This window comes from Uloborus diversus, chromosome 9 (assembly GCF_026930045.1).
Source record: "Uloborus diversus isolate 005 chromosome 9, Udiv.v.3.1, whole genome shotgun sequence".
NCBI lineage: Eukaryota > Metazoa > Arthropoda > Arachnida > Araneae > Uloboridae > Uloborus > Uloborus diversus.
This window is the reverse complement of record NC_072739.1, coordinates 22,625,357-22,640,792: the sequence shown is the minus strand read 5'-3', so window position 1 is coordinate 22,640,792 and position 15,436 is coordinate 22,625,357. Positions and strand designations below refer to the sequence as shown.

At 34.3% G+C, this 15,436-nt stretch overlaps 1 protein-coding gene across 1 annotated transcript; it reads left to right on the top strand.

The window, feature by feature from the left end:
• Positions 1-632: 632 nt before the first annotated feature.
• LOC129230617 (molybdate-anion transporter-like) lies at positions 633-15,050 on the top strand. Its single transcript, XM_054865033.1, has 3 exons — positions 633-823; positions 1,124-1,185; positions 13,173-15,050. The coding sequence occupies exons 2-3, from the start codon at positions 1,138-1,140 to the stop codon at positions 14,508-14,510; spliced, it is 1,386 nt and encodes a 461-aa protein (XP_054721008.1). The 5' UTR covers positions 633-823; positions 1,124-1,137; the 3' UTR covers positions 14,511-15,050.
• Positions 15,051-15,436: the final 386 nt, after the last annotated feature.

Here is a 15,436-nt window from a genome sequence, read left to right as displayed (position 1 = left end):
CAACAACCAGGGCTCCGCCGCTTGCGGGAGCAACAACCGAAAAAAAAGAAACGCACGCACAAAAAAGTAAAACTAGACGAGGAGGGAGTCCCAGGAACAAGAGGGAGACGCCATAAGCAGCCTAAAAAAGGAAAAAAACTACAAAAAGAAAAAGGGCCAAACACCCGGCCCGTGCATCTCCCGGCTGCAACGCAGCAACCACAACACGCGAGAGCTACTACTAAACTGCCGCTGCCACCGACCCACGAGGAAGAGAACAGTTAAGGTTGCAGCCACACCATCCACCATCCACGGCAGGAAAACGCCCAATGAGCGAAATAAACATTTGTGACTTCCATGTTTATCAATAAATGAATACTTGTTGCCATTTGATTTGAATCCAAAGTAAGTATTTTATTTTTTATTTTCAGATAACTAGATAAAAATGAAGGCATAATAAAAATAAATTTCAATGAAAATGCAATCGAATAAGTCACGAATAAGTTATGCATTGTATTATTTTTATACTATTTACCTGAAATCTGTCTTAACTCCCAAGTTAACTGTAAAATTTTATTGTTTACGTTTTCGTCGGTCAGGTGGTTAAATGACAAATATTGTTGAGAGTTAAATAAAACATCTATTTAATTTGACTGGTGTTTGCGGATGCTATATCCGCTCAGAAGAATAATCTTCCGGTGAACAAAACGCTTTTTAAAAAATGATCGATGTCGAATTTCACTCAGTATTTTCATTTGTCTCTTCAATATCCACATTACAAATCAGATCGACGTTTGATTCACTGATGGAGAATTGAAGCATTTATGAAAAATATTCTGATACTGTAAGTGGTTTTGTCTCTTATTGTTTTATTCTAGTAACATGCAAACTTTTTAGCATTATTTTACTGCGTCTCATTCTCTAGTTTTTGTAAAAATTTCGTTTATAGCAGTTGCTTTGAGACGGACTGTTAAATATTTAGAGGTATATATACAGGTTTTGTCATTGCTATTATTATTATTGCTGACATGAAGTGCATTAAAAGAGGCAGATTAGCAACTGAATTTATGATTGTATGATTCATAATATTAAAATTGTATTGTCGAATGAACATGAATGTTGAATTTGATAACTTGTCTTGCAGATTCGTTGCACAATATGGTTGTTTCAGAGTCAAATTTAACACAAGCAGTAACTACTGTCAATGTAAGTATATTTTACTGGTTTGTTTCATCTTTGGGTTTTATGGCACAGGAATTTGAATGAGCTTTCTGTGACAGACAAGGTTCATTTCCTAGCTAAGTTCCTTCGGATATGTCGGTCATTACACTGTATTAGTTTATTTTAGGTTCTCCAAATGCAGAAAAACTCCTACAGTATAATAATACGATTTAACGATTGTCAAGGGGCGGGAAAAGATTAACCTTAAATCAAGAACGACGTTAAATCGAGGAGCATAGACTTTCAATACATTCAAATCCAGACCGCTGAAATGTATCATTAAACTGATGAAATTTTTGAATCGGGTATCATTAAATCGAAGTTCCAGTTTTCTGAAATGTTCAAACGGAATGCCCCCCCCCCTTCCCTCTGCAGAATTGCTAGTATTCAAAGGGGTACACAACCCTGCCTGATTTTTTAGAGCATTTTATTGGGTAGTGGTCAATGCTATGAATGAATGGTTACTAATTATGAACTTTAATAAGCAAGGGTAATAAAAATGAAGTAAGCAGATACAGTTTGAACATTTCAGTTCACACATGTAAATATTTACTATTTTAATTTTAAAAAACACTTTGAATGAGGAATAAAAAATTGACTAGTATTTGGTTATACTTTTCATATTATAGGACTTTTTAAGACCGTCTTATTTTTGTTTTAATCTTGTTTTAAAAATCCTCTCAAGCTAATCCGGTATTAATTTTACAAGTCAATGTTATAAATGATAAAGTAATTATTCCCTAAATAATCTTTCACAATTAATTGATTTTAGACCCTTTTGGTCATTTGTAATCAAATTTATCCTTTTCCGGGACTTGAAGTAAACCAGCCAGGACACCGGGACTTCGTTTGAAAACTGGGACTGTAACCGGTCAAACCGGGATGTCTGGCAAGCCTAAAGATAACCAGGCCATTAGTTGGAATTTTTCCTGATGGGGGAGGAGGGGGAATACTAAATGCAAGTTAAAAAAAAACAAGAAGAAACCTGACCCAATTTGCATGTAAATACATTTCTTTCCCAAATTTGGGAATGGGCACATGGCCCCTCCTGATCCCATCTAAACAACAGACCTGTAGACAACTTAATGAGTATAAAGCTTTAAGTTACCATCCCACGGCCAGAGCCTAGTCAAAATTGCTAGCAGGTATGGATTAGTTCATTACATTATCCAGAGACTGCAGTTTCACCCATGTCTGAGCTTGTCGACTCTGCAATGACTATTCAGTCTGAAAATCGCAAAACAAGACTCTTTTAACTCAATAAGTGATAGATAATCAGACTCTCTAAGAAAAGAAGACGGCAGAAGTGAAATTTGATGGGCTATTGCATGGGAAGCTAATTTTGACCCGCAAGGTGACGCCTCATATATTTCATTAAAAGTAATATTTTTAAATGGTATTGAACAAAATTTTGTTGCTTAACAAATTGCAAACGTATGTGTGATTTCTTAAGCAAAAAATTTTGTCATTACCTTATAAAATAATGGAACTAATGGCATATACCCCACCCTTGGCGACTTTTTCCTGTTGGCGCCAAGAAACGATGTATGACGAAATATGTCATACATCATTCTTAGCGATGCTTTTTTAGCTCCAACAAGAAAAATTCAGATAAAAAAAAACATGATCAAAACACTTCAGAACACTATATATATATATATAGAGAGAGAGAGAGACAGAGAGAAACAACATAAAATCACAACAAAAAACATCGAGAATATACGCTTCAAAAATACCAGAAACTAGAAAGTTTTTGTACAGAAAGAAAAATTACTAGAAAGTATTCAAAATGCTTAAATTAATAAATTACTATTTCAGCTCACCAATGAAATATGTACCAATAGAAATAAAAGCTATTTTCCAACATGCATTTCATCGAACAAAAACTTTTCTCATACTCTGCTAAAAAAAAAGAGCAAAGCAATTCAAATTACGATGCTTAAAGATGCTTAAAGCGGAAAACATCCCCATAATCAGTAACTATTTCAGCCAAAAAAACGCTTAGTTACTCAAATTTCAATGTATGAAAAGTAGAAATGTTTCAACAGAACATCCCAAACATAAACAATACAAAAATATCATACATTAATTTGCTATCCAGACATGCTTTCAAAATACCTATTATATTTTACATAAAATAACACCTTCATATTTTTATAAAATGCTAGAGTCAGCTTATTTTCAGAAATTCAGTACCTAAAGAAGTCACGTTTATAGAATATGTCTAAATAATTCGTAGCATCGATAAGAATTAACTTTTAGAATAAAATGACCGTACTATTTTTGTAAAATTAATTTACACACAGTGAAAATAATGTTAAAAACTACAAGAAACCCTCAAGATTTTGTAAAAACAAAGAATTTCGGAAGTGAGAGTTTTTTTTTTTTTTTTGAATTCTGCAAAAGAAGAACTTACCTTTTTATGGTATAAATCCTCACCCTCAGTCTGAAACAAAACAGACAATGGCACCTTACAGATACACACCAAGTTGAAGTTTATTTGTAGTTAACGTTCAAGTTTGAAGAAACTGGCATTTTCTAATATTTATTCATCAAAAGACTGAATTTAAACTAACACAAAATAAGCTTTCCTGTAAGGTATATTGCAAGAAAAAACAAGAATCTCTCCTGCGTGACTAGAAACCTAGAAACCAATAATAAGTAAACAAGTTTGAACAGATCTAATATTGCCTTTCGGATTGCCAAACACAGGTCAGTTTCAGCAGGGATGCCATGCTTAAAAAATTATCGCCTCATTAGCGAGAAAAATATTTCAATTTTGTGCAAAAAATCGGATGTCGCCAAATGGGGGGGTGGGGGGGGGTATGTCACATCTGTTCCAAAATAATTACTTTTTGATGAAATACGTAAACCGTAATATGCGGGAAAAGTGGCTATTCTTTGTAGAATGACCCTATACACAATTTTTTTCAACCTTTTAAATTATTGTTTCTCAATAAATGAGACATGTTTTCTGCATGTTGGAACCGTAGCTTTCAAATCCTACAATTTGTTTTTTCATTGCTATATTTAATAGAGCAAAAATATTATGTAATACAGTCGACTCTCGACTTGCGCAAGGGATGCGTTCCAAGACCCTTCGCGTAAGTTGAAATTTCGCGTTGTGGAAAAAGGTATGTGTAAAAGCTTTTATAAACATACCCATACGATTAAAGACACTTGTAAACACCACCTCAAACTGTTAAAAACCATTTTTTAACTATACATTACTGTTTCTCAATTAAAATATTGAATTTTTATTTATTATATATTTTTTTAAACGTTTTTTTTAACATAAAAAACTTATGATGCACAAAATCAATGATCAATGGAAAAGGAAGACGTAAAATAAACCACTTAAGTTGGATTTGCTAGAGGGGAGGTTATTGTGACTTTCCAAAAATTTTCTTTATTCGGCAAATTTTATCTGTCGATTCTGCTAATTTTTAGGTAGTTGGGCAGTATTATGCTTTTTCTTTCTTCATTTTTTCATTCTCTCCTGTCTTTTTTTAAATGATACTAAATCTCTTTCATTTGATGTCAAGGGCAGTTGCTGGAGAGCGACAATTCCGACTTCTTTGAGAGATTCTGCAATCAACAATAATTTGGAATTTTAAGTTCTTAATTGTAGTCTATTTTTAGTGGTGTTAAGGAAATGGGGTTCAGAATTCTCTCTCGGAAGTTTTCAAAAATTGAAGCTTCAAAAATACAATTTTAGACTTTCTTTGGTGATGAAAAGGAGATTTGGAAGCTTACCCAAGGAAATTTTTCAAAATTGAAGTTGTAAAGATGTGATTGTAGACCTGCTCGAATAATAATGTAAGGGGATGGAATGGGATTCAGGGACTTACCCAGTACTTTTTTTAACTAGCCACAGACTTGGTGTGGTTCGACTTGTGAATTGAAGGTGAAACTACAAGTGGACCCGCACCATGCTGTGGACACTCACCGGTGAGATAAATTTACTTTTTCTACCAGTTTGTTGCTACTCTCAGCTTCAGTGAGATGACATCTGCCTCCAGCTTGGTAATTCACTATTCCAGACTGATGAGTTCTAATAAGAACAATACTGCTGTCCTTGATGTGATAACCGTGCGGTCTGGTGTATCGCATGTAGTTCTGGCCTTAGCCCTGGCTTAGGGGAGGCAACTTACTGACTTAAAAGACTCACTACATTGTTTTTTTTTTCTTTTTTGAACAAGCATAAAAAGTTTTGCCTGAAGCTAATTTTTAAAAAAAAGTTTTAGTTTATGTGGGCATGATTTTCTTGTTGGGTTTTGATACAATATGCATTGAGTATAAACCTTTTGACTCTTCCCGCTTATGCAATAATTTGAAATGATAGCCCCATATGATATTGATGTTGACTGAAAACCATGACACTGAGCAAAGAGGTTTGAGAAGTTCTTGCGTAATGATACTTAACCTGCAGCCTATGAGTATTATGTAACAACCCCTTAAATGTAATCTAAAATTATTTATGTATGAGAAACACCTTACAAAAAACTAAATTAAATGATAAACTTATGTTGAATCAAAGCCTGAGTAAGAGGCTGCTGGAGGAGCATTTTCCTCGAGCAGGGAGTGGTGAAATGATTGACATTTATTTATTTTATTTTTTTTTTTACATTTTATCGGTGTTAAAAAACCAAAATCAAATTTTCTTACAGAGTTTTTTAAAAATTTAATTTAATTTTCAAAGAAATCCTTAGGATTCTGATAATGAGGGATGTTAAAGAATAGTGGTGTCCCTGCAACTTTCAAAAGAGGAACTGCAAATCGAAAGTGTTTTAACATCCGTTAGCAATGATGTAGACAGAAAACATGGCTGTAATCAAAGCGAAAATGACTGACTCTGACTCCTTGAATTTTAAAGCCTCTGATTTTGACTCCTTTACCCCAAAATCAGTCCAACTCTGACTCCATAGCCCTAGTAGAGAGGGCAGGCAGAGTGTGACCTGGGGGAGAGGGGGACTTGTCTCCTGACCCTCTATGTTTGCAGCTTATACCATAGGACAGCGGTTCCCAACCCATGGGCCGTGAACAGCGTGTTACTGGGCCGTGGACACTGGACAAGAATCTGAACCAAGGCAAATCTTGGGGTCTTAATGTTTGTTTTTTCTTTTGCGAAAATTCACTTATTAGATGTATGGTCACTCAAAAACTCTTCCTGGCTCATCGCCAGTAATGAACTTTTAAGATTAAGATTTTTCATATTTCTTAGGAATTTTTTCCTATAGTTGAAGAGATGAAATCTAATGAATCTAATTTTTTAAAGAAAATTACCAAAGAAACTAGTGTTCCTCCTTTGCTGAACAGGCGTGACAAACCAGTGAATTAAGAGGCTTGAGGGGCTTTTCTTCAACCTACCTATTTTAATGAGACTTTTCATTGTAAATTTAAAAAAAAATTATTTTGAAATGCATGGAATGTTGCGAGTTGTTTGAGACTAAAACTATCTAGTTTCAAACCAGATATCAGCTCCCTCGTAGAGGAAAAACAGCGTCAAAAATCCCATGGAGCTTTGACTTTGATGACTTGTTTTTGAGTTTCTTACAGCTAAGTGAATGACAATAAAGTTATTTTCTTTCTTAAAAACTAGTTTGAAAATTGATCTTGTACATTATGTTAGTATCAGTGGTGCAGCATGAAATAAGAAGGTGATTAACAACTTCAGAACTTTGCTTTTTAACACACTTTCAGTCCAAATACGGTATATTATTTACACTTAAGGAATGTTATGAGCAAATGCTACTCTCCCCCCGCCCCCCCCGAAAGTAAATTTTGGCTGTACAAGTAATATATAGTAGTTAGTGGGCCTCAAGGGTGTTTTCTACAAAATAGGTGAGCCGCACAACTAAAAAAGTTGGGAACCGCTGCCATAGGACCAGCTAAGTTCTCCGAAAAGGTCTTCAGCTTTTCTCATGCTTTTCAATGCCTTTTGAAACCCTCTTCTCAACCTCTCTCTCCAGGAGTCATCGGCAGAGGAGGGGGGGGGGGGGTTCAGATTCTGTTTTTCAGAGAAGAGACAGCTTATTTCATTTTAGTAATGTAAAAAGAAGAAGGAGAGCCTTTAGAGTGTTGGGAGGAAAAAATAAATAAAATACAGCAAGCAGTGAATAGAAATGATATAGAACATAAATTTAGAAAGAAAATATTTTTAAGTGCTATTTAAAAAAATCAAAGAACTTTATTAACCTTATCTAATTAGGGTGCGCCGAAATGTATGTTTCTAACAGTTTTTTGCAAAAGAAAAATAATCAGCAAAACCCATGACAAACCTCCGTCTTTTTACATTAAAAAAAAATCAATAAATAAGTATTCTTGCTTCATTCGGAACACCGACAAATTTATTTCTAAACTTTTTTAATCGAAATATCATCACGAAAATCACATCATCTGAAATATGTTCCATTTAGAAAGAGTTTGAAATAAAGGGAGATTTAAGAGCCATTGTCTGTAAGAATCAGGCAGTTTAAAGCATTTGTGATTGTTGACATTTTTAATTTTTTTTATTTTCACATATGTTGTTCCTTATCATAAATGTAATGTAAATCCAAAATTTGAGCTTTGTCTGACTCACCGTTTTTGAGTAAACAATTTTTTTTGTTTAGGGGGCGTGGCACATTTTTGACGGTTTTTCAAATTTGCAGATTTTAATGTGCTTGTTGCTTGAAGCGCCGTTATAATGACATGGATTTTTTGATTCCATATTACTATATGGTCTTGTAAGATACTGTTACAGCTGTCAAATCGGTGACACTACGAGGGCGACGCCCACAAACTCCGTTTAAAAATGACCGAAAATGAATTTTTTTCTATATTCAAGGCCAATTTTCTCAAAGCGCCTTCATGATGACACCAACATTTTTAGTTCATTTTCTAGCCACACTTACATACATCAAAAATATGTATCAAAATCGGTGTCACTATAAGGGCGCCAGAAGATATTGGAACTTTTATTCAATAAATTTCACAAAAACACAAATATTTAGAATCTAATTACAACTGTCGCCCTCATAGCAGATATCTGATACTACATTAGGTTGATAACCAAAATGTTTGTCTAACATTTGCACCAAAAAAATCGGTGTCACTCCTATTATTTTTGGAAATATAATCGTTCCAAGTTAGTACGTTATGGCATTTTTTTTATATTTATTTATTTAATATTTTCACACCCAGATTTTTTTTGAACATATTTATTTTTAATTTAATACAAAGAAGTGTACCTTATAACATAAACAGCTTTGGGCAGCAAGAGAGTCTTTTTCTTGAATAGAAAATGCCCGTTTTGATATAGGTACCAGGTGGATCTATAGTGCATAACATGTCTAGACTATTATACCAATACTCGTCTTGTTTTTCCGGCTAAACAAATTTGTTTATTCCAATTGTTCTTGACATGCATTTGATCTAAACTTGCAAATGGTCAACTTCTACTATTTTTCTGGGATACCATGTTTTCCCATGCTTTAGTGCTACAAAATTAGCAGTTTTCAATAAGAGATGACCGTCTTTTTGAAATTGGTTTGATTTGATTCGTAATGTTTTCTTCGTTTTGGTCTATGTTATCCTCAAATTCAGATTCTGAATGTTCGCTTTCTTCAATATTCTCATTTGATGTATTGAGAATGCATTCGTTTTTTTGTTTCTTCCATCGAAAAAAAAAGAATAGGATTTGTTTTATAGTACAATACTCTGAAGCAACGAACAGTTTTTTCCCCGTTACGAACTACATTTCTCATCTAGTGTACAACTTGACAGGAATGTTGTTTTTTCCCAGTATTTTCACCAATCGTAAATTGCTCTTATAAATACTCCTTCTGCTTTGAAGTGAACTTGAACTGAACTCGTAAAGATAGGGCCCATCCAATTTCATTAAATTGAACTTTTGGCAATGCAGGGATATTTATTAGTTGAAAATTTGAAGCATTTATATAAGATGTTTGTAAGAGCTTCTCTCTATACATCTTTCGTATAAAATCCATTTGCAAGTTAGGTCAAATGTATGTCAAGAACAATTGGAATAAATAGATTTGTTTGGCCGAAAAAACAAGATGAGTATTGGTATGATAATCTAGACATATTATGCACAATACATCCGCCTGTACCTATATCAAAACGGGCATTTTCTAATCAAGAAAAAGACGCTCTTACTGCCAAAGCTGTTTATGTTAAAAGGTACACATTTTTGTATTAAATTAAAAATAAATATGTTCAAAAAACCTATCTGGGCGTGAAAAGATTAAATATATAAATATAAAAAAACGCCATAACGTACTAACTTCGAACGATTATATTTCCAAAAATAATAGGAGTGACACCGATTTTTTTTTGTGCAAATGTTAGACAAACATGTTGGTTATCAACCAAATTTAGTATCAGATCTCTGCTATGAGGGCGACAGTTGTAGTTAGATTTTAAATATTTGTGTTTTTGTGAAATTTATCGAATAAAAGTTCCAATATCTTCTGGCGCCCTTATAGTGACACCGATTTTGTTACATATTTTTGATGTATGTAAGTGTGGCTAGAAAATGATCTAAAAATGTTGGTGTCATCATGAAGGCGCTTTGAGAAAATTGGCCTTGAATATAGAAAAAAATTCATTTTTGGTCATTTTTAAACGGAGTTTGTGGGCGTCGCCCTCATAGTGTCACCGATTTGACAGCTGTAACAGTATCTAACAAGACCATATATTAATATAGAGTTAAAAAATCCATGTCATTATAAGGGCGCTTCAAGCAACAAGCACATTAAAATTTGAAAAACCAGCAAAAATAGGCCACGCCCCCTAAATAAAAAAAAAATGTTTTCTCAAAAACGGTGAGTCAGACAAAGCTCAAATTTCGGAATTACATTACATTCATGATAAGAAACAACCTATGTGAAAATAAAGAAAATTAAAAATCCCAACAATCACAACCTGCCTGATCCTCACAGACAATGGCTCTTAAAGTATTTTAATAAAAGACACATTACCCAGTAGTTATTAAATTTTGAGGGGTTAAACACTAAAATTGACCACAAAATTCATCAAAAGATTCAGGAGGCCTGATATTTAAAATGAAAAGAAAAGAGACCTAACGTTCAGTGTAAGAAAAATTGCAGTCCAAAATATTAAAAGTTTTTAACTGGACCTCAGGTGGTAGTATTTCAAGCAAATAAAATGTCTGGATAGGATGGAAAAATTTATAATGGAAAACCAAAATAAAAAAAAATCAAATGCAGAAGGAAAAACTGGGAGACACTTCTTTTAACATTTTTATTTTAAATAAATGGGGAAAAAGAGGACTCTGGTGTGGTGCAACCAGGGCTGTGGAGTCGGAGTCGGACTGATTTTTGGGTAAAAAGTCGTTAGAAAACATGCCAACTCCAACTCCGGGCTTCTTTTTTCTTTAATTTTCGCTGACTTTCCTTGCATTTTTTGAAAAAACTGACTGCGTAATTGGTTTTTTTACATGTATAAATAAGAAAATATTTGCCATTGGCAACCAGCTGGCTTGATTTCCAATTGAACTTTCTGTAAACTACGCCGTTACCTAGTTTGCTTGTTTTGTCAACTTTCTTTAACTAGTAGCAACTGTCAGCAAACGGTTTTTTCACCTATCATTTTCTAAGTAATCACTTTCGATTAAACATTACACAATATATTTTTTACTTCGATCTCAGTTATAAAAATCCCTTGAGCAAGTAGACTCGGGTGGAAACCAGACGTACATGTACCCAGGATCTCCCCGCTTCTCCCCTACTTTCGTTAACATTTTTTAGATGAAAAAAAAATTTGAAATTTATTCGGGAAAATTTTCAGAATTAAAGTAATAATTTTTTGCCAACTCGAACATTAACCGTGTGTCACCCGGGTCATACCGCCCCCTCTCAAGATAGGTTTTTAGACTTAGTAAGAAAGCTTTTTTTCTCTCTAGTTACAGCTTTAAAAAATTGAAAGCACACGATTTGATCAACATTTATTTGTTAAACATTAAAAGGCTAGCGAATTAATCCTTTTAGTGTTAAAAAAATGAAATTTTTAAGGTATCTCACTTTTAAGATCGCAACTATTGGAAAACTTGATTTTAAAATTGAACTTCTAACGTTGTATGGCATCCTAGGTTTACTACAAAATACAACGAGAAAATTCCATAAAAAAACGTTAATATTTCAATCGTTGCTTTGAGGTTTTCTCCCCTTTCCATAAGGGGAGAAAATTAAAATAAATAATTTAAAAGTCGGAGTCGGAAGTGGCAAAATGTCGGAGTCGGTCATTTTCCTTCCGACTCCTCAGCCCTGGTGCGACATTGATGAAAACACATCGATGTTTCAAAACATCGATGTCCAAAATTAAAACATTGGTAGTATCGATACTTCGACCCAAGTTGTTCTGAAACATCAGACTATTTAATGTACATTCCTGCATAATGAACTCTAAAAAAATGAATTAATGGTGGAGCTAAATGCACAGTAATCAATTTGTTAATTAAGAATAATTTTGAACTGTAAAAGAAAAGCTAATGATAATAATGATGAAATTAATGAAAAATAAAGCTTCAATTTTCGATTTTGAAAACCCCCTTTCCAAAATTTTTGTCTGTCAACGCTACTGGCAATAACAAATAATTTTGAATGTCCAGGGTTCGTACGCTCCGGGAAAACCTGGAATTGTCAGGAAAAATGACACTGGTCAAAACGTCAGGGAAAAGTCAGGGAATTTTCCGAATTTCCCCCTTCCCTCCCAAAAAAAAAAAATTTTTCCAATTTTTTCCCAGGGAATTTTGTTCTATGAGATCTAATCTTCATTTTTATCGATGTTTCCTGAAAGAAATTGTAAAAATTTTGAGGTAAAATGACGCTAGCAATAAAAAAAAGTGGCGACCCAAAAAAAACTTCCGCAGCCGCCATTTCTGACCCTCAATAGTTCCCAAGAAAAAAATTCCTCTTGTGAACAGGAATTATGCACACACTCAAAGAGGACAATTTACTGCTTTGGAATCAAAAGCCTGAAGATATGAGGGTCGATCGGAGAAAAGCGTTTTTTTGATCGGAAAGTCTTTTTAGCTATATGTGAACCGTAGTCGCCCTTTTTGGTCATTCACAAGATGGAAGTAGACACAATCCTTAAATGCCTAAGTTTTCAAAATCAAAGCAGAATTGGATGTTTTCTTTAATTGCAAACTAATGAAAATAACGCAAAATGTGCTGCAATTTTTTTTTTATCATTATTTTAAATAATTTTCTTGAGAAATGAAAAATTTTGTTCTTAAAACTTAATCTTACCCTTATTGCCTTGGACGCAAATGTGTTAAAAACTTTTCAACTGAATTGTAGTTTCACGAAGATTTATGTATTTTTTAAAATAATTTTCATGCTACAAATTCGAAAAAAATATTTCTTATTTTTTTATTCGCAAGAGTATACTTTTCATGCATAAAAAATTACAGAGCAATTAGTCTTTTATCTCTCGAGAAATCCGTAAAAGTGAATTTTTTAAACTAAGTGTCCCAATACTTTTCGTCATATAGGGTAACTGGCATGAAAATTAGTTCCTTGTAACCTCAAAGCATATGCCTGCAATTATTTGCAATTTTGTGCTTAGTAACGTTGTTTTAGCCAAAAATTTTTACAAAATGTATTTATTTCTTATTATTATTATTATTATTATTTATTTATTTATTTTTTTTTGTGAGCAGATACTTTATATTTTTATCTGACTCTGCTTACAAGGAGGTTGCTGGTGGTGTATTAGAGCTTGTGTGTTAAAGAATCCCCCAGATTTATTTCACATAGAAGAACTCAATGAAATGTAGAAAGTTTGGCTGCCGTGTTTAATGAACGTCTTGGCTGGTCATTAAAATGTGAAGTAGAAGATACAATAGCTTTTTTATGTTGTATATATATTTTTTTTGCATACATTAAATATTCTTGGTATTATAAATCGGTTTCATTCTTTTTACTTATTTATTTATTTTTCAGGAATCTGAATTATATCTTACGGGCGTTACATATTGCTTATTGCTCATGTCCATTGGCATCTGTGTGGCTCTTCAATATCTACTCCAGGCTACAAAGACTGATCTACCATCCACAAATAATGCCCACTTTAAAGCATTTCAAAGAAAATACTTCGCAGTATACTTTCTCGCTCTCTTTGGCGATTGGCTGCAAGGTCCATACATCTATAAACTATACAGTCATTATGGTTTCACCAATTCCCAAATAGCTGTCCTGTATGTTGTTGGATTTTCAGCTAGTGTGCTATTTGGTACCGGCACTGGAGCTCTAGCTGACAAATTTGGACGAAAAAAGATGTGCATGGTTTTCTGCATCTCCTATTCTTTATGTTGCTTTTTGAAGATATTTCCCAATTACAACATTTTGCTTTTAGGACGTTTGCTGGGGGGAGTATCCACTTCGTTGTTGTTTTCCGTTTTCGAATCGTGGTACGTTTACGAACACATGCTGACGTATGACTTTCCCCAGGAGTGGATTTCCATCACATTTGCCCAAGCCACCTTCTGGAACGGAGTGTTGGCTATCGTAGCTGGAATATTGGCGAATTTCACCTCGGAATCCTTGAAATTGGGACCCATTTCGCCATTTGTGCTTGCAATACCTTTCTTCATCATCAGCTGCTTCATCATTTCTAAAGCGTGGAATGAAAACTACGGTAGGAGCCAGAAGAGCTCTCGAAACCCATGTTTCGAAGGGTTAAGTGTGATCCTGGGCAACAGCTTGATCTTCATGGTTGGCATCGTGCAATCGTTGTTCGAAAGTGTGATGTATGTGTTTGTGTTCCTTTGGACTCCGATTCTGGATTCGCAGCACCCTCCTTTGGGGCTCGTGTTTTCGGTGTTCATGGTCTGCATCATGATAGGTTCGTCTCTTTATCAGTTGGCCTTGTACAGAAAATACGAACCTCAGCGGATGTTGCTTCTGGCCATTTTGATCGCAACTGTTTCACAGTGTGGAAGCGCTCTGGCTACCAGTTTTCCAGAAACGAATGTCTTCGTTGCCTATGCCTCGTTTCTGCTGTTGGAGGTGGCTGTTGGCATTTACTTCCCCGCAATAGGATACATCAAGAGTGAATGCATCCCAGAGTCCCATCGAGCCAACATCATGAACTGGTTTAGAGTTCCTCTGAACATCATCACTTGCATAATTCTTTTATCCCTGCACGGAGAAGTCAATTCCAGTGGCAATTGTGTCATCTTCATTCTATGCTCTGGCATGATGCTGTGCTGTAGTTTCATCATGCTGAAAATTATAAAAATTCTGCCCTTTGTTAACAGAATAGGTGAACAAATTTGCTGAAGATGCTGTAGGATCAAATGACAATAAATATATTTTTCCAAAAATATGAATATTGTCACTTGCACAATTCTTTTATCCCTGCACGGAGAAGTCAATTTCAGTCGCAACTTTGTCATCTTCATTCCATGCTCTGGCATGGTGCTGTGCTGTAGTTTCATCATGCTGAAAATTATAAGAACTCTGCCCTTTGTTAACAGAATAGGTGAACAAATTTGCTGAAGAAGCTATAAGATCAAATGACAATAAATATATTTTTCCATAAATATGAATACCGTCACTTGCACAATTCTTTTATCCCTGCACGGATAAGTCAATTTCAGTGGCAATTTTGTCATCTTCATTCTATGTTCTGGCATGATGCTGTGCTGTAGTTTCATCATGCTGAAAATTATAAAAATTCTGCCCTTTGTTAACAGAATAGGTGAACAAATTTGCTGAAGATGCTGTAGGATCAAATGACAATAAATATATTTTTCCAAAAATATGAATACCGTCACTTGCACAATTCTTTTATCCCTGCACGGATAAGTCAATTTCAGTCGCAACTTTGTCATCTTCATTCCATGCTCTGGCATGGTGCTGTGCTGTAGTTTCATCATGCTGAAAATTATAAGAACTCTGCCCTTTGTTAATAGGTGAACAAATTTGCTGAAGAAGCTATAAGATCAAATGACAATAAATATATTTTTCCATAAATATGAATACCGTCACTTGCACAATTCTTTTATCCCTGCACGGAGAAGTCAATTTCAGTCGCAACTTTGTCATCTTCATTCCATGCTCTGGCATGGTGCTGTGCTGTAGTTTCATCATGCTGAAAATTATAAGAACTCTGCCCTTTGTTAACAGAATAGGTGAACAAATTTGCTGAAGAAGCTATAAGATCAAATGACAATAAATATATTTTTCCATAAATATGAATACCG

What these genes read in the sequence shown, in the direction of transcription:
- LOC129230617 (XM_054865033.1), top strand. Translation starts at nt 1,138, where the DNA reads ATGGTTGTTTCAGAGTCAAATTTAACACAAGCAGTAACTACTGTCAAT. An exon ending in AAGCAGTAACTACTGTCAAT is followed by an intron (nt 1,186 to 13,172) that starts GTAAGTATATTT and finishes TTTATTTTTCAG; the next exon opens with GAATCTGAATTATATCTTAC.